This window comes from Mchenga conophoros, linkage group LG7 (genome assembly GCF_057382185.1).
Source record: "Mchenga conophoros isolate Kocher_MC1m ecotype Shallow Benthic linkage group LG7, M_conophoros_male_GT1.1, whole genome shotgun sequence".
NCBI classification, from domain to species: domain Eukaryota; kingdom Metazoa; phylum Chordata; class Actinopteri; order Cichliformes; family Cichlidae; genus Mchenga; species Mchenga conophoros.
The window spans coordinates 54,836,563-54,863,034 of NC_140532.1; the positions used below are offsets into that span (position 1 = coordinate 54,836,563).

Consider the following 26,472-nt stretch of genomic DNA (forward strand, 5'->3'; position numbering starts at 1 on the left):
AATATGGCCAAACTGGTGGCAAGTGGCATCTTGGCAGCTGCACGCTTGACTTTTCTCAGTTCATGGGCAGTTATTTTGCGCCTTGGTTTTTCCACACGCTTCTTGCGACCCTGTTGACTATTTTGAATGAAACGCTTGATTGTTCGATGATCACGCTTCAGAAGCTTTGCAGTTTTGAGACTGCTGCATCCCTCTGCAAGATATCTCACTATTTTTGACTTTTCTGAGCCCGTCAAGTCCTTCTTTTGACCCATTTTGCCAAAGGAAAGGACGTTGCCTAATAATTATGCACACCTGATATAGGGTGTTGATGTCATTAGACCACACCCCTTCTCATTACAGAGATACACATCACCTAATATGCTTAATTGGTAGTAGGCTTTCGAGCCTATACAGCTTGGAGTAAGACAACATGCATGAAGAGGATGATGTGGACAAAATACTCATTTGCCTAATAATTCTGCACTCCCTGTATGGTGTGGGACTGTATTTAACCATATAGATGTCAGTTCATGTATCGGCTTACAATTTGTAGGTAATCATCCTGTAGAAAACCTTTGCTGAAACTCATCTCACATGTCCGTGCACACATTTGCTGCACGTTTATCTGTGACTGATGCAAGCTATCAAATATAGAAAGCAAAAATGTCATTAACTTCTGTCTTGGACATAACTCAGTATCTGTGGAACTCAAGGGAGGCATAAAAGACGAATGCTTACAGGGATTTGTAGGATGATGATGAAAAAGAGCTCTAAACTTTTTGTTCATTTCTTCAGTGGCAAAAAGAATTCAGAGTGTTTACAGTTCCAACTTCCAAAATCAATGCAAAGTAAAACACCACAGTTTTTATGTGATATTAAAAAGTGCCGTTCAGCTTGTGTGGAACAGGAGAATCACAGTTTGAGGAGTAGTTTATGTTAAATTGTGTGTCTAACTCTGCATCCAGATAATCTTCATGTTTTGGGGTTTGAATCAGGTTTTCCTAAATTACTTTTTGACACAAGATCCCATGACCCTGTTGACATTTATATCAGTATGACTGCTCACGTTCAATGCTGAAATATTTTTATACGTCAGTTTGCTCTGACATGTTGTGACGTGACTTAATAATAACACTGGAGTAAAAGTTAAACAGCCTTCAGTTGCTTTCTTTTGTCATAAAGTATTATTATTATTAATATTGTAATTATATTTTAAAAAGTAACTTTGTGTGCGACATCGCTGTAGTACCGTAGCTTTAATAATCTTTACGTTGTTGTTGTTTTCTTTGCGTTCTTTAGTTTCTCCTGCACCCACCAACGCACCAAAGCCTTCTGTGCTCTCTCAAAGTCTGCTGTCCGACCTCGAAGGCCTTTCTCTCTCCAACATCTCCTCCACTGTGCAGGTTAGTGTGTGTGTGTGTGTGTGTGTGTGTGTGCGCGTGTGTGCATGCGTGTATTAGATGCACACAGGCTGACATTTCCTCCATCAATGTGTGTTGAGAGTCAGTCGTTCCTTTCTGTCTGACACTGACAGTACAGCAGAGCAGCATATGAGATGGTGAAATGAGCCTCACTCCCTTGTGGAACATTTCTGCTCCAGACGCCAACTATTGACCTTTTCTGCCTTGTTATATTTATAGCAAGTCAGGATGGTCCAACAGCTCTCGTTGTTTCCTGTATCTCTTATAGTCTGTCTTTCTCACCGTCACTGTCTTTTGCACTTCCACACCCTTGATCTCTATTTCTCTCTCGTCTCTGAGTCCATCCCCTCGCTCTCTCGCGCGCTCTCTCTCTCGCTCTCGCTCTCTCTCTCTCCCTTATTTCTCTCCTCCTCCTGTGTCACCCTCCATCTCTCTCTGTCAGATGTTGTGTCCCTTGTGTCCTCATGTTGTGTATATCTGATGGTTGACCTTTCCCAGTGTGACGGCTCCTTTCTCTCCTCAGTATATGAGCGACTCTGCATGTCTGTGTATTTTGTATCTTGTCTCCCTCCTGGGAGGGAAATGTCCAGACTATTCTTTGTGCTGTTGCTGTGTCTTATTTTGTGACACAGCTGTATGGAAACTCTGCTCTTTGACAATGTCACATCAGAAGGTTAGAATCTAATTGAGTAGTTTTGTTGTTTGTGGGCTGTGAGTAATGATTATCGTTCTAATACAAAGCTATTTATTGATTTCAACCTTGTAAGCATGGCATAGCTTGCTTTTCCCAAAGATATTAGTTGGTGAAATAAATAACAGATAATCTATTAACGTTTTTTATTTTTATTTTTATTTTTTCAGTGAATGAATTCCTTAAACCGCTTAGTTGTTGTTATATTTTATTACTTCAGTGTCTAGTTCCACTTGTTTTTGGGGATTTTTATAGCTTCTTTGTACATGCAAAGGGTAATTTACTACTTCAAAAAAAGCTGAAGCTGAATTACCTAAAGTTTTTAGTCTAGGTGTTTTCCCCCATTACTTCTTTGCCACTATAATCCATTACTAGAAGCTCTTCTACTAACTAACAATTGCCTTTTGCTCACTTTTGTCACCCTCACCAAAAGTGACATCAAAACTGCTCACTGTGCTTTAGTGTCATTTCAACTTGTCATTCACAGTTTTTGTCCCAGCTCAAAGACGTGAGCACGATTTTTGTCGCACTTTACTGCGATTTCAACGACAGGAGCTCAGAGATTCTCACGTTACACAGAAGCAGAACAACAGTAAAAAAAAAAAGAGGAGACAGTCAGGTGAAGTGTTTGAAAAACAAAAAACAGTTGCTATGCTTCCTGTTTTGACTTCGTCTTGCATACAGTGCTGATACAGAGGTTTTTATGTGAGTGGTGAAACCTATTGTTCATGAGAAGACTGCAGTGGGCCCTCTGGCACCACAGCACCACAGTTGGCACGCAACACAATGAATACAGTGACCGTAATCGAGGCATAAAATAACTGTACAAATGTAATTTGTTGACTATAAACGTGAACCCCGACTCTTCCTGAACTACTGGCATCCAAGGAACTGAAGACTGAAGTGGATTGCTATAATAAAGAAGGGCTGAGCGTGGGTTACTATGTTTTTATGTTGCATTTTGGGTTTTTTTTTTTGCTTTTTGCTCTGTAAACTCCGCTGACTTTTTGTTGTCATCACAGGCGTGTAAATGAGCTTCCTTTGGTCTCTTTAAAAGTGACTTTAGGCTGTCTCTAACTTTTTGTACACCCAGATTTAACTGTGTGTGTCTGTGTGCGCACTCCCAGCTTATGTGAATGGCCTCTGCTGCTGTGCGTTGGTCTGTATTCTAAGTTTGCCCGTCAGTTCTGCTCGCCTGTCAGTCAGTATGATTGACAGCTGCTCTCAGGCCAGCATTTATGCAGCACAAGTCTTGTTAGCCAATCTCTCCTCAGGTGAAGGCCAGGGAGTAATAGAGAATAGAAATGCAGATTAGAACAGGGAACTTTTTGCACATCAACATCTGATTTAGAGTCAATTCTATGCATAAATACATGATGGGCAACGGGATTCATAGACAAGGGTAAATAACCTCACCTTTATTCACGCACGCCCCTCCCCATGCATGCTCTTCAACAACAGCTCTTTCCCACACCCACACACACACACACGTTGGCCCCAGTGTCATTTCTATTTCTCAGCAATCTGCCCACAGAGGCAGCGAGTCTGTCTCAGCTGAGTGCTCGGGCCTTTTTAGAGAATTACTGCATGGTTATCAAAGGCATTTAGATTAACCCTGGCCACTGTCTTTGACCCACCTCCTCCTCTGTCTCCTCCTCCTCTCCTCAGCTTCTTCATGCTACCGCTCTCTCTAATAACATTTTGACATTAGGATCTCTCACAAATGCCTCTTAAATCCTCCCCACCATCGCACCTCACCCCCAAACCTCTTCCGACCGCTGTCCGTGTGTGCGGCGGGGTGGCTGAGGCTGATAACTTTTCATTCATAATTAGCAGTCAGCGAATGGGGCTGCGCTGGGGGGAAATTGAACTGTCAGCGGCGGGGCGCGGGGCATTTGACCCCATCACACCCAGAGGGGGCCATCATAATTTGTTCATTTGGTGTCCATCAGGCGGACGCCGGCTCGCCCCCTCCTCCTCCCTCGCCTCCCTCCTCACCCTTCTGACCTCCCCCGTAGTGGGCGCTCTGGGTTCACATCTAATTATGAATCAGCAAAAGGACCTCGAGCGCCACGAATATAGAAGCTCCTGCCCTCCAAACCTCCTGCTGCCACTCAAACTGCGGAGATTGCGGCTTAAGTAGGAATAAATGCCCACACGGAAGCAGCCAGTCAGTGTAGCCAGCAGGTAGTTTGGGAAATGTTTGTATTTTAATGGCGACTGCCTTAGCCACTTCTTGCTTATTAATAAGTTTGTTTCAGGCGCAATTCATTTTTCTATATCTATTTTTATATATATAAGCATTTTATCTTTTTCATATAGGTTTTGTTGACGCCATTGGTCTGGCGTGATTAAGGTTATGACCGTGTTCTCTCAAACCTCTAATGATCATATGTGTGTTTTCATTAACAGTTGACACCTAAACTTGTCTTAGCAAAAACACTTTGCCATTTAATTAATGGGGGCCACTGCTGTAAGCTCTTAAATCTTTATTTTTACAGTTATTAACATAATTGCTAGGCTATTTTTCTGCCTTTTACTGTCCATTTCTCACAATACATCATGTTTTCTCATCCTCAAGTTAAGGTTACAATAGCATTAAAATGCTTGTGAAGATTTGACCTCCATAAATAATTGGACTTTAATAAAATATGTGATTATAAGTGTATTTTCTGAATTGAACTACAGTACGTTTTTCCTATTGTGTTTCTCAAATAAATGTGCAGCTGACACCTACATAGCTAACTGTCAACTGCTTTCCCTTAACCAGATGTTAAAATATTAATTAAAATGACAGTAAAGCATAACATCTAAATCAATTGTAATTGACTTGCAATTGCTTCAGACTACAAGTCACATTTTTCATATACTTATAGCTGTTTAGCCATGGATGTGAGACAGACAGCTGAATTACCAATTAACCTAGTATGCATGGCAGTGGGACTTTGGGAGAAAGCTGGAGTACCCACAGTGGCAAAGAAAAGCCCCACCTGGGGTATGAACCAGGAACTTTCTTGCTGTGAGGCAACACAGTTAATCCCTACAGCACGGTGCCATGCATAAGTAGTAGTGGGTTACTATTTGTGGGTGACCCACAATACCATGTGGGACAGTGTGACAAACACAGACATAAAGCAAATGAGAGTAGGCAAGGCAGATGTGCTGTAACTTGATATGATGTCAAGTTTTAATGGCTTTTTGCTTTTAACATAACAAACCTAAGGATACAAGAATTGTGTTCCCCCAGTAGTGTCCAATAAAGAAAAAACACAGACAATATTTGGGTCAGCAGTGCTTTGTAGGAGTTGAGTGCTTGAATGGCTGACAAGTTTGTTTGAAGAAGTGAATAAGGTAACCGTGTCAGTAGTACACTCTGTCTTCTCTGCAGCAATGGCTATGTTAGAGGAGCAGCATGTTGAGTGCTTAAAAGTAAGTGTTGAAGATTTAATAGAAGCTCTTATCATGAAAGCTTTGTGACCAAATCACGAAGTCTTTCTGTGAATAACAATGTGTACTGTTGGGAAAATATCCAAGTATATGCGAGTTGCTTCCTTATTCTTATGCCAGAGTAAATGTATACTCTTATCATCCACTAGTATCTGTGATTTATAAGCACGTGCATACATCTGTTAGTATTCTTTAATCCTGATCCGAGTGTCTGTGAAAGTTGTGTCTAGTTAAAATTCATGTTTTTGTATTTGGCTCTGAGTAGAGCTGAAATGATTATCTGATTAGAATCGGTCATCAAAAAAGGTTTCGGCACACAATTTTAATAGTCAAATGGTTCAAATTTGACGGCTGCAGCTATTAAATCCGAACACTTGCTTTCGTAGTCTTCAGTTCTAGTGTTTTGATTCAATTATTGTCCAAGTTATTAAGTGTTAATGCAGAAAATAATCAGTTGCAGTTGAAGATCTTTTGACTATGATGCTAATTCAAAGAAAGTGTTGACAGGCTGTTAACAGCACTTGCAAAACTCGATGAAGGACACCTCTGTTTCTGAATAACAGTCCTCTATTATTGCTAATAGTCTTTAATGGAAAATTTCAAAATTAATCATTTTAGAATACCTAATTTACAGACAAATTGGCATAAATGAACTAACCTCTGTCTATATGCGCCAGAGAGACTTCTTGTTACATTAAAGTAGTTTTAGGAGGCTGTAGTAACATTTATTTAATTCAATTTGCAGTCAAGGTCCTTGTGACGGCCCTCAATTAATTGTCATCTCCTGACTGAAGGGAACAATTAGGCCCTAAAGTCAAACACATGTCCCTCACCTTAATCCTCACAACTCTTGTAGAGCATAATGGAATCCGGTGTCTGAAAAACAGAAATGGATTTTCAATATATGCCCATACATCTCTGTACGCCTCACCCTGCTTTCTTTGAAATTGGCCTTCTAATACACACAGCACAAGGCTGCCCGGCTCTGGTTAGCCCTTTTGAATATGTCAGCGGGATTTTCAGGTCATTTGCCAGAGAGGATGCTGGGAACGTGTCGTCCGGGTTCTGAAGGTGACTGGTGTCTGTGTCATCCATCACGGGAGCTTCCTTTAAGTTGATGCATAATAGAGCCTCTCAATCAACTTCCTCGCTCATTGTCACCTCCCTCCTTCCTGTCCAAGGTGGAGACTGAGAGCCAAGCTCAGAGAGGCGGGGAGGGAAAAAAGGCAGACTGACAGAGAAGTCAAGGTTACATTCCTCTTCCCTTCTTATTTACACTTGAGGTGTTATGGGCTTGCACCGCATAACAGGACAACAATGGATGGAAGGGTGAAGCGGCTTGCGTGGGCACTTGTGTCAGGCTCTAACTGTCCGCTGTGTCAAATTGGTGATAATAAGCAGTTTGAAACCCTGTCCTATCGCTGTCCGTCCCTCCTGCCGCCTGCTTGGGGCGAGGCGACAGATAAGACCTTGAAACAGGATGTGTCTGTCAGGGAGGTAAATCTCTGCTGTGATGGGGTGGCAAACATTACGACGAGCTTTATCGACACCGACTGCTCTGACACATCCAAAAGTGGCCCAATAAATTTGCGGGCCGGCGGTGGCGTGACGGGCGCTTGTGGGGGCAGAGCAGCGTTACAGCGCAGCAACAAATGTTTGTTTGACCTCCTTTAGAGACGGCGGTCTGGGGACAAGAGACGCTGCGAGCATGTCACGAGGCCGAGGGGAGATGATGGTGTTGTTGTCAGAAGAGTTTATTCTGTATGTGTTCGTGGTTATGAATTTGTTGATACTGGTGGCAATAAAATACATAAATGGCCAAAAGTCTTTTGTTACTACTGAAGAAGTAAATAATTGAAAATAAGCCACAGATGTCATACTTAGTAAAAGTAATACTTGATATAATATTTATTGAATCCTACTATTAGCAGCAGATGAATGTTAAAGCTCTGATGTTTACTTACCTGTATACTTGCAGAGGCACTTACCTATTTAAAGGTGACTGTTTTAGCTTTTATTTGTTTCTGAAATGGCAGAGTTGAATCCAGTTGAATTCATTTTTATTTATATTGCGTCAAATCACAGCGACAGTCGCCTTAAGGCACTCTGTAAGGTAAAGGCCCTAAAACAATAGAAAGAAAACATATGACTTTCTATGAGCAAGCTCTTGGCGACAGTCGGAAGAAAAAACTTTTTAACAGGAAGAAACCTCCAAGAGAACCAGGCTCAGGGAGGGGCAGCTATCTGCCATGGCCGGTTAGGGGTGAGGGGAGGGACACGGGGCAAAAGACACACTGTGGACGAGAGCCAGAGATGAACAGTAACTAATGATTCAATGCAGAGTGGTATATAAACAGAGAGAGTGAAAAGAAGTGAGTGAAGAACAAATACAGTGCATTATGGGAAGCCCCCAGCAGCCTAGGCCTATTGCAGTGTAGCTAATGGAAGGGCCTAGGAAGCATAACTAAGCCAGCAGTCTCAGCAAAGGTCTACAATGAGGTGATTATAAAAGCAAAAGAATGAATTCAGTGTATTACCATTTATCTGACTCAGCCAACAGCGCAGGCTTCAGACTGATCTTTGGTTTCTCCTCTTGTACCAAGGCGACATCAGCTTGGAAGGGATTTACGTGCATCTGAGGCAGAGCTGAGTTTACCTGAGTCCACAAGCACTGGGTTCTCTTTCTGGGCATCCTGGACGTTATTTGAAGTTGCAGAATGTCATGGTCACGGCGTGGTCTCTGGTTGACATGCTGCTACTAATCTGTGGATGTCCCTTTTAAAGCAGGGGTGGGCAACTCCAGGCCTCAAGGGCTGGTGTCCTGCAGGTTTTAGATCTCACCCTGGGTAAACACACCTGAATCACATGATTAGTCTTTTACCAAGCAAACATTGAGGAGGTCATTTTGCCATTTGAATTAGCTGTGTTGGATCAAGGACACATCTAAAACCTGCAGGACACCAGCCTGGATTTGCCCACCACTACTTTAAAGAGATGAGAGCTACTAGCTAACCTTTAAGGCCTGGGAAAAGAAACTTATGTCCCATGGGTTAATGTTAATCCAGGGTCAATCCACTGTGTACATCAAATTTTAGGCTCAATCTGCCGTACTCGTTAGCTGAATAAAGCTGTTAAATTTTGTTTGTATAGTATTTGTTGAAACATATAGAGTTTTCTGTCATATATACACTAAAGTGATGAGTGGCCACATTGAACAAGTTTCATATGATGGTCAGTGTATAAGTGATCCCTGTGAGCAAAAACTCTGAAAACTTGATTTCAGATGTTTTTTTGTTTTTTCTTTCAATCTTTGGTTTGTATGATGTCACTAAGAGGAGATATCCTTAATGCGGTCATCTCAGGCACACAGCTCTGGATGTTAAAGGGAGAGGTACTGAGAAAGTTATTCTGAGCCTTCAGTCTCATAAAGCTTCTCTAATAGTCCCGAGATGGAGAGTATGCAGTAGGAAATAAGCAAAGAAGACTATGATGCTGTCTAATTTACATTTTGTGTCTTTGTTTGTTCATCAAATTTATCCAAACTGTCAGACTTTTTGCTTCTCAGCACGTTGCTCCAAGAGTACAGCGATAGTGTCTGATTTCGTCTGATCGCTTCCTCGAAAGCGAGCACATTCAGACTCGTCTCGGCAGCTCTCGTCGTATGTCAAAGCGATTCTTCATCCTCACGCAGCACATGACAAGGCGAAGGATTCCTTTTACATTTCCCACCCAACTGAGAGCGCTCTGGCAGCGCGTTCTACTTTAATAAAACAATGCACGCTGACACTACTCAACACGCTGAGATATACCATCAAGCCCGCCCCTTTCCACAGTTTCCTCGCATTATATTCTTAGTCATATTCAATTAACTCAGTTAGTTGAAACACCTCGCTTAATCATTTATTTACAGGATCTGTTTTTCTTCCACTGCTTGTTTTGTTTGTTTTTTTCTTTTGCCATTCATTTTGTTACTCTGGTGACTTATTTGAGTTTTTTTTTTTTTTTTTTAATCTCTTTCAGGTGATAAATAGATTTTTTTTTTTTTTTTTTTTTTTTTTTTTTTTGTTAAGTCTCTGTACTCATCATTATTTTCACCAGAATGACATGCATCTGTTTAGGCTCTGTGCTGGTGTGTGAGTGCATTCAGGTGCTAATTGTTTCAGAGGGTGTGAAAAGGCTATATCTGTCTCATGTTTTTAACTAATTAGTGCTGTCATTCCAGACAGAAGAGCCTTTGACTTCTATTGACTGTTAAACTACTGAAAGCTGTTATACTTTGGAGATTTTTTTTTTTCAAACTTAGTGTTTTTTTTCCTCCTACAGCAGAGGTGTGTCTGGTGTTTGTGCACATGATGATTTTCCCCCCCACTTTGCATTGTGTAGTGTACCACTGCTGGCTGTCCTATCTTCTCTTTCGAGAGCATCTGATAAAAATCTCAGCCGCACCGGTTGTTAACAATATTTATTCTAGTAATGAGATGTTTAATTTTTACATTTTTTTTAAAAAAACATTCAACCACACTCTTCCCCCTCATTTCATGTCTGTATGTTTTTTAAGTTAATGCTGTTTTCTGCCTCTGAAAAGGTAAAAGCCCCTTTAAAAGGCCAGCGAATGGCAGTTTTGGCCCATGCAGGCACTTGTGTTTCTTTTCATTAGAGGTTGTTTTTATTCAGCCTGGGTTGACTGAGCATCCAGCCCATTTCCACCTAACTGGGCTGATTGGAGGGCATTTCTTAAATGTGCTCCTCTTTATCCTACAGAGTTAATAAAGGGAGCTTTGGGGTAGGAGAGCGGGCAGCCAACACTTCGTCCCACATCGCTAAAAATGCAGCCTTTTGGCCGCTGATTGGATGAAATAAATTGTGTGAATATAGGTGATGGGCAAACCGAGGATTTGTATTAATTTGACTTTTTGTGTTGATGCATTTGCGCTGTAATGTACAAAGCAGTCTCTGGTTTTGTGTTGATTCAGGAAGCTTTACGCTGTTGGGTAATGTGCTGCATTTGCGGTTTTGTTGGGTGTTTGTTTTTGTTTTTTAATCATCAGCAGGCTTTGGTTCATTCCTGCCCAAACTGGAGTTTATTACTATAATGATCATTTTTTTATGATTTGATTTTTTTTGTCAGCATTGTTTGTTTCCTCAAAATGACTCCAAAAAACCCACATTTAGAACCAGTGGTATATCCCTGTTTTATATGTCCTTCCAGGTCACCACTTCATCTTTTGGCCCTTTGAAAACCTATGAGCTGCTTCACCATATGACAGGAAAAGGTCTGTCGGCCAAGTACCATTTCCCCAGGCAGCCATGTTTGTACCAGCCCAGTATGGTTGCAGTACAGGTCATACTGACCAACAGCTCAGACCACGCCCTGGAGGAGATCCATATAGGAGACCAGAGCCCTGCAAGCCTGAACATCCACTGCTTTAACACCATTGGTGAGTTTGATTTCAGTAAATACTCCACAGTGGGTCATCACAAACCCAGTAAATAGTAAGCACACTACTTATTTTTAATCAGGATGGCACATTTTCAGCATTGTCTTATAATTAAAGTAGGTCATGGATTTACATCAGTGCTAACAAAAGAAATTCTGTAATTCTTCTACACTAAGGATTACAGTTTTAAATCTGTGCTAATGATGTATCGTCTCCTGAAGTGTTCTTCCTTAGCATGCTTTGTTGTGCTTCTGCAAGCTGTTTTTAGTTGCTTATAAACAAAACTTTTACTACTTTTAGTAATTTAGTTACAATACATGTGTTGAGGGGTTTCACTGGAAGAAGCTTTTTTTCTCACAAGCAAAAAAGATCAGTGACCCAAAGTGTGTGAGTGGCAGCGATAATAAGAGCTGTTAGAATTCTGCAAATACTAACAAAAATACTATCACTGCTTCCTTTATTACTTCCTTTAGCTTTTAATACACTGGGCTAGCTTTTATTACAAGAAAGGAGATAATTCTATCCCTTGTACTTTTAATCTGGCAGATGTGCTGAGAACCTGTCAGGGAGCAGTGCAAGTTTACTCAGATTCTCTGCTCTTCTCTTTTGCTCAGTCCTGATAAGTCTTTCTTCACACCTTGTTTGAGTCAGCAGCCACTTCAGTCTGAGTTTAGGCCTCCTAGAGTCTGCCTGTAGGACAAGCAATGACCATACCACAAACCTGACTTTTAAACCAGAACAGCACTCTAAGCTTTAGATGTTTTTCATGTTGTGTAAACTCATTTAAATGTTTTTTTTTTCTTCTTGCCGTTTTATGTCATCCTGCATTAGTTAAAGTGTTTGTGGCAGTATTACTGTCACTGAGTCCTTGATGTTCTGGCAGCGGTGGTGAGGTCTTTGTTTTTCAGTCAGTGGATTAACCGTTGGTCTGGATAGTGACTTAAAAGAATTCCTTGATCTGACCAGTACACTCACAATCAGGTCACTCCTGATTGTGCACAATCATCTTGTGCAGTTGTTTGTTTTTGTTAAATGGATATTAATGAATGTAATAAAAAAAAAAAACTGTAACCTCTCATCAGCTAATGACACCATCTCATTCCCTGAGCCTGAAAACAGCCAACGTTACTTCAGCTAATCCCTTTTCTAATCATTACAAACAAACATACACTCACACCTATTGCCCTTACACACTCTTGTATGATGACTACACTTGGTATATTCCATTTGTGTAGACACACACACACACAAAGAGAACTGCTGTGCGTCAGAGCATGTTAAAACTGTCAGTTTCGGGGAGATTGATTGGGCATTGAAGAAACTCGAGCAGCCAAACAGTTTCTAATTTGGATCAACTGAGCCCGGCGAGTGGGCGGCTGAACTTTATTTGGATAATTTGCAGAGGACGAATGCAGACAAACCTTAATGTGTGGTGAGGAGAAATACATGACACAGTTTGTATTTAATATGAAATCTTGCCCTTTGATTACTTGATTTGTTTACCGACATGTTCCTAAACCAATTAACAGCTTTTCTGTTAACTCATTTGGAACAAGTACTTTACATGTAGCTTATCTCAATATGGCCAAAACAATTATTGTAGATTTAGATTAGTGGATATGTACATTACATGTGTAGGTGTAATGTAGATTATCTTCTTCCCCAGTCCGTGTTAGATTATCTCCAATTTTTACCCTGTGTTAGAATAAAAAATTTTAAATACTAAAACAAGAATAAACTGTTCCTTTGCTACTTGTTTAGAGGTCCTTACACCCAGCTGAGTGTTCACAACCCAGTCGATATTCTTCTTAAAATAAAATAAATAGCTAATAGTAGAGCTGGGCGATATAAGATTTTTTCTTATCATGATATGTTTTTTTTTTTTTCATTTCAGGCGATAACGATATCTATCACGATATAAGCCAAATAACTATATTTGTAAGATTTAAATGTGCTGTTGCTCACAAGTAAAATGTGAAATAATCAGCAGCTTGTTTTGATTTAAATATTTATTTCCCATAATAAGTTCAACAGGGTAGATGTACTTAAGGAACATGAGACTTTTTCAGATAAATAAAGGCAAATATTGCAAACTACACAAAAGGCAGCCGCTAAAGCGTTTAAGTTTCAAAATAGAACAAACGAAACAGACTAAATTGTCAATTCCACTTAGAAACAAAATATTAATTCTAAAAAAAAATCTTAGTTTGTTTTACAGAAGAACAGACAAAACTGACTAACTTTTGTCAATATCAAATAAACTGAAAACTCAAAGGAAATTCTCAATCTCTCCTTGTTGTATAGCTGAGCTTTTCAAACAGTTTTAACAGTTACTTTAGTCTGACAAAAGCCGAATGACGAATTAGCGCTTCCAGTCAGAGATTGAGCATGCACCGCTTTATTGCATTTCCAGACTTGCTTTCGGCACAATTTACAGTGCGCGCTACTCTGTTTTTTGTCAGACTTGAAATAGCAGAAATACCTTCACACTACGGAACTTCTATGGCTCTTCCGTTCAACAATCTCTCCGGCGTTGGAACCATCATCTGTTTTCTCTTCGGTAACCTTCGGTCACGCTCTCGGTTGATTTTTCTCTAGTCAGCACACTCATTTCCTCCATTACCCGGGCGGCACGGCGGCTGGCTGCTTACCAAACAAATACACATGTGCGGCTTGGCACTTGTGCTGTACGTAACAAAATCACGTGACGTGACGCTGCGGCTGTGATTGGTTCGGCTCTGCACTATTTAATTTGGATTGGCTGTTCTTCTTCTTCTACTTCTTTTTTTTTTCTTTTTTTTGTTTTAAGAGGACGAGAGATGAGGCCTATCGCAATAGTTTAACTTTTCTATCGAGAAAAAGTTATTTCGCAATACATATCGTTATCGTTCTATCTCCCAGCTCTAGCTAATAGTGCACATTGCTTATTTATTTGTGTACAGACTCAAAGACCCTAAAGACAAAGCAAACACTTTACTTGATTTAGAGCCCATCACAGAAGGCTGGATTGGAGGGCGTCCATGACGGCTCTGTTTTTCACTGGGTTTCCACTTCCTCCTCCTCTTCTATCTGTGGAAAGAGTTGTACAGTAAACGGGCCTGCTCCACAGAGAGAGAAACGCAGGCCGAGTAGGGAGGCGTGCAGGATGTTTCTGTCTCTCTGTGTTCTTCTCATCGTTAACCTCCCACTCCTCCTCTTCCTCCATCACCTCTAGCATTCAGCTGTCCAGATTCACTCTTCAGCATTTTTGGCTTTGCTTCACTTCTGTCTCTCTCTCTGTGCTCCCTTTGACAAGCCTGTTGTTTTGGAAATATGCTAGTCCTTCATGTTTTTTGTTTTTTGTAGCTGAGGCTGAGGTGTGTGGAATGAGATTGAAGGATAGATTTCTCACACACGGTGGCCTTGCTTTGTGAAGTAGAAAACACAAGTGGTGTGGATGCCTGTCTGTTCCACTCTGCTGCTGCCCCCACCTCCCTTCTCTCCACCTTCCCCACACTGCACACTGTGCCCTTGTCACTCACTGATTCCTTTGCTCCTCTTGTCTTCCCTCCCCTCTTTTCCACTCTCAGAGCGGTTGGAGCCAGGGGCCTCGGTGACGGTATCCATGGGTATTGACTTCAGTGATTCGACACAAGCAGCCAACTTCCAGTTGTGGTAAGACAGCCTGACATCCACTCATATTCAGTCAGGTGTGGTTCCCCCCCACCCCCACCCCAAAGACCTTCAGTTGTACATCTTCCTCACCACCTTTTTTCTGCTCCTGTTCATCATCGCAGCACCCTTACATGTCATTTTCTCTTATGTTCCTTTTTCCTCTCTTTGTGTTCTTTGTTAATTCTCCTTTTCCTACCTTTCTCTGTGCCAGCACTCCCAGGTGAGACATCAGGCACAATTGATCCTGGTTCACTGGAATAACAATTATTCCTCCAGTAATCAGCCCTAGCCCAATCAACCTGCTGAATGCCATTGGCACCGCTGTGCAGCCGATCAATAACCTTATCAGAAAATCAGTTTGAGATTGGGCGGACGGGGGGATCAATGTGGCCCAAAATGCCATTCACCCAGCATGGTTTACAAGATGATCAGAGAAACATTTCATACACAAACCGAGCATACATACACAAAAGTGCACAGATGTCTTAAATTATGCAGCAAAAAAGCAGTAAAGTGTTTTTGTTTGTTTGGTTTTTTGTTTGTTTGTTTTTTTTGGGGGGGGGCATTTTTGCTTATTTTTTTGTAAGAATCTGTTTTTGCTTTTTCTTCTGTAAATAAATCATTTGCTACTGTGGTATGTGTGTGTTTATCCTTCCTCAGCACCAAGGAGGACCAGTTCAGTGTGTCCATCCAGCCTGCTGTAGGAGAGTTGTTAATGGCCAGCACCATGACAGAACAAGACTTCTGCAAGGAGCAAGGTGAATTACTGTGTGACTCAAAGATTATTGTCGAACGAAGTAAAAGTGTGTCTTGTTTTTCCGTTCTGTTAGCTGAAATGAAACAAGGTGTTTAACACACAGAAGCAAACAAATTGAACCAAATTGAATCAAATCACCATATTTTGAGATGGAAATGTCAATTCATGATATATACTGAAATTATTATAATCTCACAAGCACATTAGCAAAACTGGCTGATGAATTTGAGAGAAGCAAAAACATTTAATAGATCATATTTAAGATTTTGCTGCGCTTATCAGCAAATTTCACTTTGTGTATTACCTTCAAATGAAACCATTTAAACTGTTTTTCCTCTACTGAGGATAGTTGAGTTTTTCAGATGTTGTACTGTCAGGGTGTTAAAATATTTGGCATCAGGCACTGCTCGAAGCAGTCAGGAGCTCTGAACGGCTCAGAAACTGAGCAGACACGGTCAGAACAGCAAAAGAGATTTTAGCCACCTGAAGGAAGCCGTAGGTTTTTGCTGTATTTAGAAGATTTCTGCTGCTGCAACTGCCATCAGGCCACGCTATGGCAAGATGTTTTTGACAAATCGGTAATGAAGCTTCACAGAAAATGAGAAATATGAATGACTTGATTGGTTAGTTTGCAATATTGTGACTTTGTTGTTCTGATTGTGATTGATAGATAGATACAAAATACACACACACACACCACACACACACACACACACACACACACACACACACACACACACACACACACACACACACACACACAGGCAAATGTTAAATTTAGTCAATCACTAATCAGCATTTCCTTTCCTTTTCTTTCTTGGTCATTAAAACACTGCTTGCTTCTTTGAGGCACTTAACAGTATTTCCAGCACATACAAACACCTGTAGAAGTGCATGCTGTTGTCGCTATTGAGACTGGAGAGTGTACTCTCATATCTGAGCCATCAGTGTGCTCTTAAGTGCCTCCTAAATGCTGCTCCTGCATTAATTAAGTTTCATTCAATGTGCTTTTTTTTTCCTTTGAGTGCCTCTGAAACGCAGACAAAAGAATTTAAAAAGAACAACTTGCTTTTCAGGACCATTTTCTCTCTAGCAGATTTATCATTCTTAAAACCAAATGAGTGGAGTTTAATTCTTATGGTAATAGGTTTTTAATATATTTGTCTCTTTTATTTTTACCTCACCAGTGATTTTCTTTTAAACTGCTTGCTCATTGCTGAGTGTTCATGAACCAACCAGGGAGTCTGTTTTTGCTTTATTGATGAAGGCATTATTTCATTGGGAGGTTTTAATCTTGAAACCTGATTCCACAGTACTGCACAGCTAGGGTTGTGTTTTTTTTTTTCTATACTTGACTGTGGACTTTTGTGTAATTTTGCACTTACTGATTTAAAAATGCCGAACTATATTTTTATTGGTGGCTAAACATTTTGATCTTCTCAGGTAAGCTCCAGGGCATGAATGAAGCATCTGCAACCATCACCATGGCAACAGCTAATGCATCCAGGCAAGCCATCAACAAGCAGGTCCTGTCTGTAGCCAACGTAGGAGAAGTGCCTTCCAGTCAAAACAACTTCAGCAGGTAAAGGTCATTCACATCTCCATTATTATCAAGCTCTTTTTCTTGCTATAGATTGGACCTGCAAATAGATTTGAGATTTTCTTATATAAGCACTATGATTTTTTTTTTTTTTTCAGATGTGTGTTTTTTGGGTTGTCTACCACCAACAGTTGGTTAGCTTAGCAAAAAGACGTGAAATAACGTTTGTGTGCCAAGTCAGTACAGACTCGGATGGCTTTAGCGTTTGGCTTAAGGGTCACTGTTAATTGTCCTTTACCAAAGTTAACTTGAACTGTAGTTATTCCTTCAAATACAAGGTGATTTTATTTCATCACTTAAGTCTTGTTGAGGTCTTATTTTCAAGGGAGAATACTAGTTACATAAAAGATTAAAAGAACCACTGTGACGACACCCACTGGATTATGGAATATCAGTTTGAAGCCTTGAGATTACACATGGCACACTGCAGCAACTCAATTCATTTAGGCATGTAGTCAGGATGTTCTGCTGAACTTCAAACTGAGCATTAGAATGAGAAAGAAAGGTGATTGAAGTTACTTTGAATGTGGTATGGTGGTTGGTGTCAGATTTATCCAAGTCAACCAGCTCTAGAGTTTAGAGAAATGCTACATCCAGTGAGCAGCAGTTCTCTGGGCGATAATGGTGGTTGGTGCTAGAAGTCAGAGGAGATTGAGCTTATAGAAAGGTGACAAACTTTTTAACAACGTTTTGCATAACAGCATCTTTGAATGTGCAACAGATTAAGCCTTGAAGCAAGATGGGCGACAGCATCAGAAGACATTCCTGTCACCTAAAAACAAGAAACTCAAGCTACAGTTTGCATTGGCTCACCAAAATTGGATAGAAGATTGCAAAAACATCGTCTAGTCTGATGAGTCTTGATTTCTGCTGCGATACTTGGATGGCAGGTTCAGAATTGGGTCTAAACAGCATGATGGTGTTGGTTTATTCTGTCTGATATCAATGGATCAGGCTGATGATGGTGGTCTTATAATTCTACTTTTTTCGGACACTTTGGGATCCTTAGAAGCAAGTGTTGTTGCTGTCTCCATCCCTTTCTGGACACTTTGTGTACTCAAATAGCTCCAGAGCCACCAGATCTCAATCCAATAACACCTTTGAGATTTTGGTCCATGTTACCGTTCTGTTGTTCCACCACATCTCAGAGGAGTGTTTCCTGCAGCTTGTTGAATCTTTGAAGAATGTCGTAAATGTCAAGGCAGATGGTGAAAGGAGATCCAAGTAAAGTGTACCTAATAGTAAAAGAGTTATCACGTTAAAGTACATTATAATGAACCTTTCCCCCCTAATATTAGTATTACATTTTGACTGGATGCTGCATTCTAAAAAAACAAACCAACACTTACGAGCAAGTCTTTCCTCACCAAAAAAAAAGATGTTTGTGCAGCTAACATCAACGATAAGGACTCATATCAGACATTTAGTAGTCTTACACTACTGTCTGCGAGTTGTTCCCGGGCGCCCGGTGCAGTTTAGGCCGAGTTTGGTTAAGCAGCGTGCATGTGGGTGTCACTGAGTGGAAGTGCTTGTTTGTCCCCAGCAGCCTCACATAGACATGCCAGGGGAATGCCCTGAGAAGCCTGGCTGTGTAATTGGTGTACACAGAGTGTGCTAATGAGCTTCCTCCTCTGTCACGCACACCCGAACACCTGATAGATAATTACACCTCCCTCTCTCCCTCTGTTTCCTGCTCCGTCTCTCTTTCAATTCATCTCTGCACCCCCATCTGTCTCTCCCTCTGCGCTGCTGTCTCTCTTTCACTTCCTCTTTGTCTTTCACTCCATCCCTCTGCACCGCGCTCCGACCTCCTCACGGTCTCTGTGTCTGTCTGTTAATACCGGCCCGTGTCTCTGTCTGCTCATCTCTGAGTGATCTTGTGATAATTTCTTTATGGATTAAGGCCACAATAGAGGAGAAATGTTGGAGAAGCTGGCTAAATAAGGGACAAGCGAAGAAGAGGGACACATTTGCACAAGGGTACAGGGAGCTGAAAGAGTGAGTGGAAATCAATGTTAGCCAGTAGGAAAGACGTGCATCCAATAAGCCCATACTTCATTCAGAATAACCGATAGCTCAAATGACTCCCCGCTATCAATCTCCCTGCTGCATTTGTGACTGCTGAAGAAAAGGACAGCGTCCCAGCATTACCCTGTACCCTTCTAGTGATAAAGACGCTCTTCCATATGGTCTGCTGCTGTCCATACGGTGACCACCTCTTCCACACTTGCTTCCCATGGAGGTCTGTCTGATGGAGAAGGTGGTGTTCCTCTCTGACAGTCTCCTCAAACATAACTGACATCTTTGACAGCGTGATCTGTAAGAGGTGGTTATATGTGGTAACCTAATAAAATGGAAAACCTATAATAATCATAAAGTGATTTGGCAAGAGTAATGCTAAATGTGCTTGTCTAGTCTAATCACACACACACACACACACACACACACAGAAATGGACTGGTTCTGTAGTGCTTTTCGACTCTACTTGAGCATTCTAAGGGTTTTATACAACATGCCTCTTTCCAATGAACGCTCAGGGTTCAGGATACTTTTTCATGCAGACTGGAGCAGCCAGGAATTGAACCACCAACCTTTCAATTAGCAGATGACCTGCTCTACCTGCTGACCCCACTGATGAATGCGTTGGGACAGTTTATGGTTCAGTAACACACAGGATGGAGGAGCTCAGGAAGTGGACTGCTGAACTTCTCTTTTCCTCCTGAGCTGCTCCTGAGATGCAAAAGTGATTTTTTTTTCAATACAGACTTAACATACAGTTTTAAGGTTAATTATGAAAATAGTTTTGAAAAGCACAAAAGTGCTGCTTTTGGCTATTCAGATGTAGATATTTTGTTTGGTCGGCCAGACAATGAGCAGTCTGAAGTTTGCAGATGTGTCTTTCTTTAACAATGTCAGCAGACTGCTTTTAATCATCATTTCCCAACCCTGTGGTTTCGGAGGTAGAGCGGGTTGTCTGCTAAAGAGAAGGTCTGTAGTTTGATCCCCAACTATTTCTGGGCAAGATACTGAACCCTAAGCTAATTAATCTGTTGAAACAGTTTGTATAAAGTAGTGAAACTCGCCCATCAGAAGTCCAGCATTTCTTCTGAATCCCCCAAACAGTCAAATATATCTAGGGCTGGTCACTGATTTCTAGAATCTATTCGATTACGATTCACAAGGTCCCGAATCGATTTGATCGACGATTCGATTCGATTTGAATCGGGGAAATTTTGCCTCAGACAGTCAAAAATATTATAATTCAGATCATGCATCAGCACATTTCCATATTTTTGTATCTATAAAAAGAGAGCTGAAGCTTGTGAAACTTTATCAAAGGTGTGAGCATCACAGCAGATGCCTTTGTGTCAAAGTAGCTGAGGATAAAACACAGAAAAACATGAAGGTGATTTTCCTGGCCTGGGATTTTATAAAAATATTCTGCAGTAGATCAAAAACGAAAGAAAACCATTAACCAACATATGAACATTACCTGATGCTGCTGAAGTGAAGCAGAGCAAAGTTACAGAGGTTTTATTAGAGATGCAGCTAAGCGTTTTGCATAAATGTTTTTTTTAAGTTTAATTTTGTTCAGAAGCCTATTGAACAGCAGAAATGAGGCTTTCTTTTCAGAAGTAAGTAAAAGGAAAAAACAGCGGCCAGCAGCGCTGTAAACAACGGTAGACTTGTGCATAATAAGCAAGAGAATAATGCAGAAAACAGATTTTTAGACAGGAAACTGTTCTTGAAGTACACTGAGAGAGAGAGAGAGAGCTGTGCATGAAGTGTGATTTTTATCGTGATGGAAGCAAAACAACAAAAATAAGAAAGAATTCATGACGATGTTTATGTGAAGCGTAGTTTGGATCTTCTTTTGCTGCTGGTTGAGTCAATATTGTTTGGAGAGAGATAAAACCTACAGCTTCAGAATCAGCGCAAAAGGGGCGTGAACACAAAGCGCAGACCCGCCGAAACATCAGAATCGGCGAGCTGTCGTCTTTCAGCCCCGACCGTGTCCGTGCCGTCGGGTGAGAAAGGCGACATCTCACTGATTCTGATCCATCGGCAGGTCCGAGCTTTGTGTTTACGTCTTTGTGCAGGATCCGTGTTCCTGCTCTCATTTACTGTTTTAGCTGTTTGGTGGTTGTTGAAATTTTGTGAGTTTTAACCTGAGATTCTGGCATCTCAGGCAAAATAAATTTATATTAAAAAATCGATTCAGGATTTTAATGAATCGATATCACGTTATCCAAGCTAGAATCGATTTTAATCAATAAATCGATAATCAAAACCCACCCCTAAATATATCATGGAGCCTGGTAAAGTGAAAAGCATTTGCAGTCTTGTTACAGTCCAGTGTCCTGCTGGGAGACCATGTGGATGTGACTTACCCAACATTAGACGGTGGTTTTAATGTTGTGACAGATCAGTGCATGAAGCAGTGTAAAGCAATAAATCTTTATATTTCAGAATCTGCAGTGAAAAAAAAAAAGCATAATATTAGCACCGTGTTTGAGCACTGGTGATCATTTTACTTGTGGTATTTGTGTGTTACTGTTTCCCCCCTGAATAACACCCCAACCCACACACACAAAGCCGAGTGATCGATCAGATCGGATACACCCACTGAGAGCTTATTGTAGAGGTCACTCTGCATTAAATGTGGTATGTGAGGTGACCTCCAATCCAGGCCCTGTTTTTCTGCTCTGATCTCCCTGGAGAAAGGACTCTCTAATCTTGGTAAGATCACACAGGAATCTCCCCTTTGCAGAGTGAGACTTGGGCTTTAATGTAGAAATAATGGATGGGATTTCAATATGAAGCCCAAGAATGATACAGTTCACAACACACTCTTCTTGCTCATGAGGCTTTGTGTTATAGATCACAGCGCTCTAGTCGGCACAGGTGCTTTTTAACAAAGTAACAGCCTGCCTCCTCCCAACCCCCCCGCCTCCCATCTACATCCCTGCATTCCCCTTGTTTATCAGCAGGGTGCAGCACTGCTTTTCCCAAACAGGCGTGAAGGCTGAGCGGAGGTGGAGGGGTGGGGATGCCACTGAAACACAAAAATTGATTGCTGGAAAGGAGGATGGCAATAAATCAAGCAGGAAAGCAAATGTAGAAAACGCTGTTCTTGTTTATGTCTAAACAGGCGGAATAGAATAAATGTGCTCTATTTTTCAGTCCGTTTGAAAGCAAATTTGATCGAATTTTGCATGCATTGCCAATCCCTCCTGTTAGAGGCTAATTTTGAAAAGCAAAAAATAAATAAATAAATAAAAACCTCAGGCGCTTGATTTATAAGCTGTTCATTCTCTTTACTTTACAATTTGATATTATTATTTTTTTTGTCTAAACACTGGATTTTCCTCTATTTCACTGAAGTTGTCTCTGTTTAAAACCGGCCTAATTACACAAATGTCCTCTGTGGCAGGTTTATTTTATCTTTTATCTTCTTGTTCTGGTCTGTGTTTGTCCTCTGCTGTCTGTCTGTCCCTCTGCCCTTTGAGTGCAGTGCTGCAGTTTGTCTGTATGGCTTAGCTCTGGAGATGCGCGGAGGGTTCCTGGTTCTAACCGGGGCTAATAGCTTTGGCCATCTGCCTGGCCGCGGTTGAGTCTGCTCGCTTGTGTTCAGCTCTGGTCTGGCCTCACTGACCACTCAGTTGAAGGACACTTGTCCACCTGGCCAAGAACCAGCATGGCTCTAGCATCCAGCTGTAGTCTCCACACAGTCAGCTTCAGCCTTTCTGATTTTGGTGAAAACATACATGATGGTTTTTGTTTTGTTTTTTGTTTTTTTTTCTTTAATCAAACATGGTTGCATGTTTAGTTGAGATGCGGGTGAGGAGTGTGTACTTAATCCATTCTTGCGTGCCGAGCCGTATCCTCTGGGCCTTCGCTGTCTTCTCCGCGTGAGGCTGAATGTAAAGGTGAAGCCGACGTTGTGTTTCCAGTGACGGGGTGGAGGGGAGGCAGATGGCACACACAGGCTCTCTGCACTGAGGAGAATCACAGATAATTGGAGAGTGATGCTTAGCCGCAGCCCTGCCGATCGATGCCAATCCACCTGCTCTAAGTCCAGGGGTTATGCTTTGCTTTTCTTTCCATACACTGCAATTAATCCAGTGTTTAGCCCGATATGTGAAGAGTGCAGGAGAATACCAATGACCCATTTAAGGCGCGCTTGACCTTAATCTTTCCCCCTTTTAGTCCTTAAAAACGCGCAGAGATTGTCTGATGTTTATGGGGGGGGGTTTTTGTTGTTTGTTTTGTTTTTTGCACCTGCACACAGCTACAGACGGCAAAGTGAGAGTATTCAAAGCAAATACGCTCAGAAATCAAACCCAATCATGTTTCTTTCAGTCGCTCTTATTACCACACGTGAACAAAAGCCCATGGCAGCGTCTCCTGAGACGAAATAAAAGCAGCCTCGGGGTAGTGTTAACTGTCAGAGTAAATAAAAGATTTATATCCTAAATCTATTAGCAAAGCCACAGGGACCACATAGACACCTTAGGCTGTTTGACAGTGGGGGGAGGGAGGGTTAGGGAACAGGGCAAGGGACAAGCGTTTATGTTTAGATTTGTTCGTGATTCTCCGGTGAAAAAAGAAGAAAACATTTCCTTAGCACAAGTAGGATTTTGTTGTTTTGATTGGAATGCAGTGCAGCTGCAGACACATCCTGCACACAGCTGGAAACCTAGATGAATACACATGCCCGGAATTATTTAAAGAAATAAGAGCGGGGCAAAAGAGGTTGGTACTTTTGCAAGAGAGAAATTCATCCTCTTCATGAATGGCTGCTGTTTCCTGCTGAAGTGGCTAATATTTTAATTAAGCCTGAGGAGGACTCTCTCTCTCCTCCCTGAGAGCTCCCTGATAAACTCCCTCTTCTCTGTTTATGGTAATTTAGCAGCATCCCCAGAGACACACCACAGACACACTGGGCTTCATTGTGTACGCATGTGCCCCCCACCCCCCTTCCCATCTTTAACGTGTGCGCGCTAATTGGTGGATGTGCTAGTCGCTCCCACCACGCACCCTCTGTGACGGCGCCTGTTCACGGGCCATCCTGTGGGGGCTCTTCACAGGCTTTAGTCAGGCCTAAGTGGAGCTCTTTGTGGGCTGTTTGTCAGGCCTAAGCGGGCTGCCACGGGGGGTCTTTGTTGCGCGATGTAGTGCTAAATGGAGGCAGATGGCTGAGAGTTAGCCACGTGAGGCTCAGAGATGCAGAGGGCCAAAGGGGGGCAGGAGAGGGAGCCCGGCACCCTCAAAGAGGGTCACACTGGGTCATAGCCCCTGTCTGCCTCTTGTTAGCCCTCTCAATGGGGACCATGTGTGCACAGATATGCCCCCAGTCTACAGGGGATGGTATCCAAGGAAACGGGAGGCTGAGAATTCTCCTCACTGCCCACAGGGAGTTGGTTGGACGGAGCGTCCCCCATACTGGTCTCAGGGCTCCCACACACTCACAGACACTCGGAGTCCATAAAAACAGGAGAAATTGAGTTTGACTGACTGCAGGGCGTGTCTCCTCCCTAATGAACTGTCTGTTGCATTGCTCTCTGTATTTCCTGTCACATCGTTTTCCTCTTTTGTCTCATTGCCTAATTTAGGGTAATTACAAGGTGTGAGATGTTAGAGAAGCTTCCATTGCAAAGATTTATGAGTTTGGGGAAACAATGCAATTATCATTTATCAGTGTTTATGTGGATCTGAAGGGGTAAAATGTTAGTAAAGTTGTTGTTTTTGTGCGTACAGTAGAGATTAATAGATATATGAGCTGATATCACAATAACATTTTTAAAAAGATACTTGCCGACATCTGTGCTAATGTTTCTGTTTCAGTTTTTTGCAGACAAATGTTCAGATGGTGTGATTAATGTTTGAAAGACTTTAAAGTTATCGGGTATGAAATGACACAAACTAATCAAGCAGACAAAAATGTCAGCGCTGGGGTCAGCGATCAGCTGAATCTGCATTTTTTTTATTGCAGTATTGGCTTAATATCTTTGTTTACTTATGGGGGGCAATGTCATTCGCCTGGTTTATCTGTTTTTATCAGCTCTACACTGGACAGGCTCAAAGATGGTCATCAAATAAGATCAGTAATCATAAAAATTATATAAATTTTTATTTATCGGTGGTATAGAATTAAACAGTCGCTCATAGTATGACCCATATGTGCCTTTTAAGGTCCCACTTTCAGCCTTGCACTTCAGTTCCTGGTTTCTTCTTTGGTTGTTTGAAACTGATCCAAGTGTTCCTCCTCTCCTGCAGGTTTGCTGGGCAGACAGTCAGCAGCAGAGCTCTGGTCTTGGTGTCTCTAGAACTGAGCGAGTCCTCGGGAGCGCTGCTTACCATCAACACAGAAAAGAGCGTCATGGCCTCCATGCTGCTCCAAGACCTCAAACAAGCCCTCGCCCAGGCGTAGGATCCTCCCCTCTTTTCATCTCGCTGTAATAAAAAATAAACGGGGGCGACGCTTAATTGAAGATTTCACCAAAATGCAGAAGAACCATAGCGAGAAGTGTTCACAAAGAATGAAGTGTAAACAACTGAAAAATGCTATTCAGTGTTTATTTCTGTGGCCTATGTGTTTGGAAACAGAATATCTTCAAACACGAGAATAATTGAAATCTTAAATCTTTAGAAGCCTCATGGAAGTTAGAATAAACTAGAATTAAACTGAACTTGCTGTCGTTGTGTTTAAGTATTTCCAGACACAACTCCATGGTAAAAATATCCGACTAACTGGCCATTTTCCTCGGCAGTAATTACTTAAATCTCATGCTGTTTATGGTTTGATGAAGCATGATATTGTACCAACATCTGTACATACATTTGGGGGGAAGAACTGCATCACCGCTCCACTCACAGTGCCAACATGTCTGTGCCTCTGCGATGTTTCATTCGACTTCTTTGCCACCAATAACAGGCGAGAGGGGGGGATGCTCTGTAGTTTTACATTCTAGCCTTGAAACATTACCAAATCACATTTGTTACAGTGCCTGACATTATCAAGAAAACCAAACATCAGACTCGGATGTCCAAGAGTGTTTTTTATCTGTACTGCTACATCTCAACAATAAAAATGTGACTTTATTAAAACTAAGCTGTGTCATGCAGTCTAGTCATTTAACAGAATGTGGCTGAAACAAAAATTGAGCTCTAATTGGCAGGCTGAGGCTGGTAATGTTTGCAAAAGCCCCTATTTGTTTGCACTTGTTTTAAACTAAAGAGGTTGATTCCTCTTGAATCACTGCCCTCCTACAAGCTAAGGTCATTCACTTTTAAAAGAGAGTGCATTATATGTGGAAGCAGAGTCAGTATAAACATGAGAAGAACACCAAATTTAGTTGTAGCTTAGTTGCAAACTGAGAAAAGTAAAAGTAAGGTGCAAGATTAGGTGCACCATAAAAAATGTTTTATGGTAATTTTTGCAGCAAGATGCATGAGGACTTTGTGTATGTACAGCCATG

The 26,472-nt window shown here is 41.5% G+C and overlaps 1 protein-coding gene across 2 annotated transcripts in view; it reads left to right on the forward strand.

Annotated features, from left to right (window-relative positions):
- The window catches only part of ap3b1a (adaptor related protein complex 3 subunit beta 1a), a 59,814-nt gene extending 33,709 nt beyond the window's left edge, over window positions 1-26,105 (forward strand). For both annotated transcript variants that reach the window (XM_085280237.1, XM_085280236.1), the window contains exons 22-27: window positions 1,282-1,385; window positions 10,751-10,979; window positions 14,549-14,633; window positions 15,294-15,391; window positions 16,834-16,972; window positions 25,271-26,105. In XM_085280237.1, coding sequence (XP_085136363.1) covers window positions 1,282-1,385; window positions 10,751-10,979; window positions 14,549-14,633; window positions 15,294-15,391; window positions 16,834-16,972; window positions 25,271-25,424 — 809 coding nt within the window. In that variant the 3' untranslated portion in view covers window positions 25,425-26,105. The remainder of the gene's footprint in view (window positions 1-1,281; window positions 1,386-10,750; window positions 10,980-14,548; window positions 14,634-15,293; window positions 15,392-16,833; window positions 16,973-25,270) is intronic.
- The last annotated feature ends 367 nt before the right edge of the window (window positions 26,106-26,472 follow it).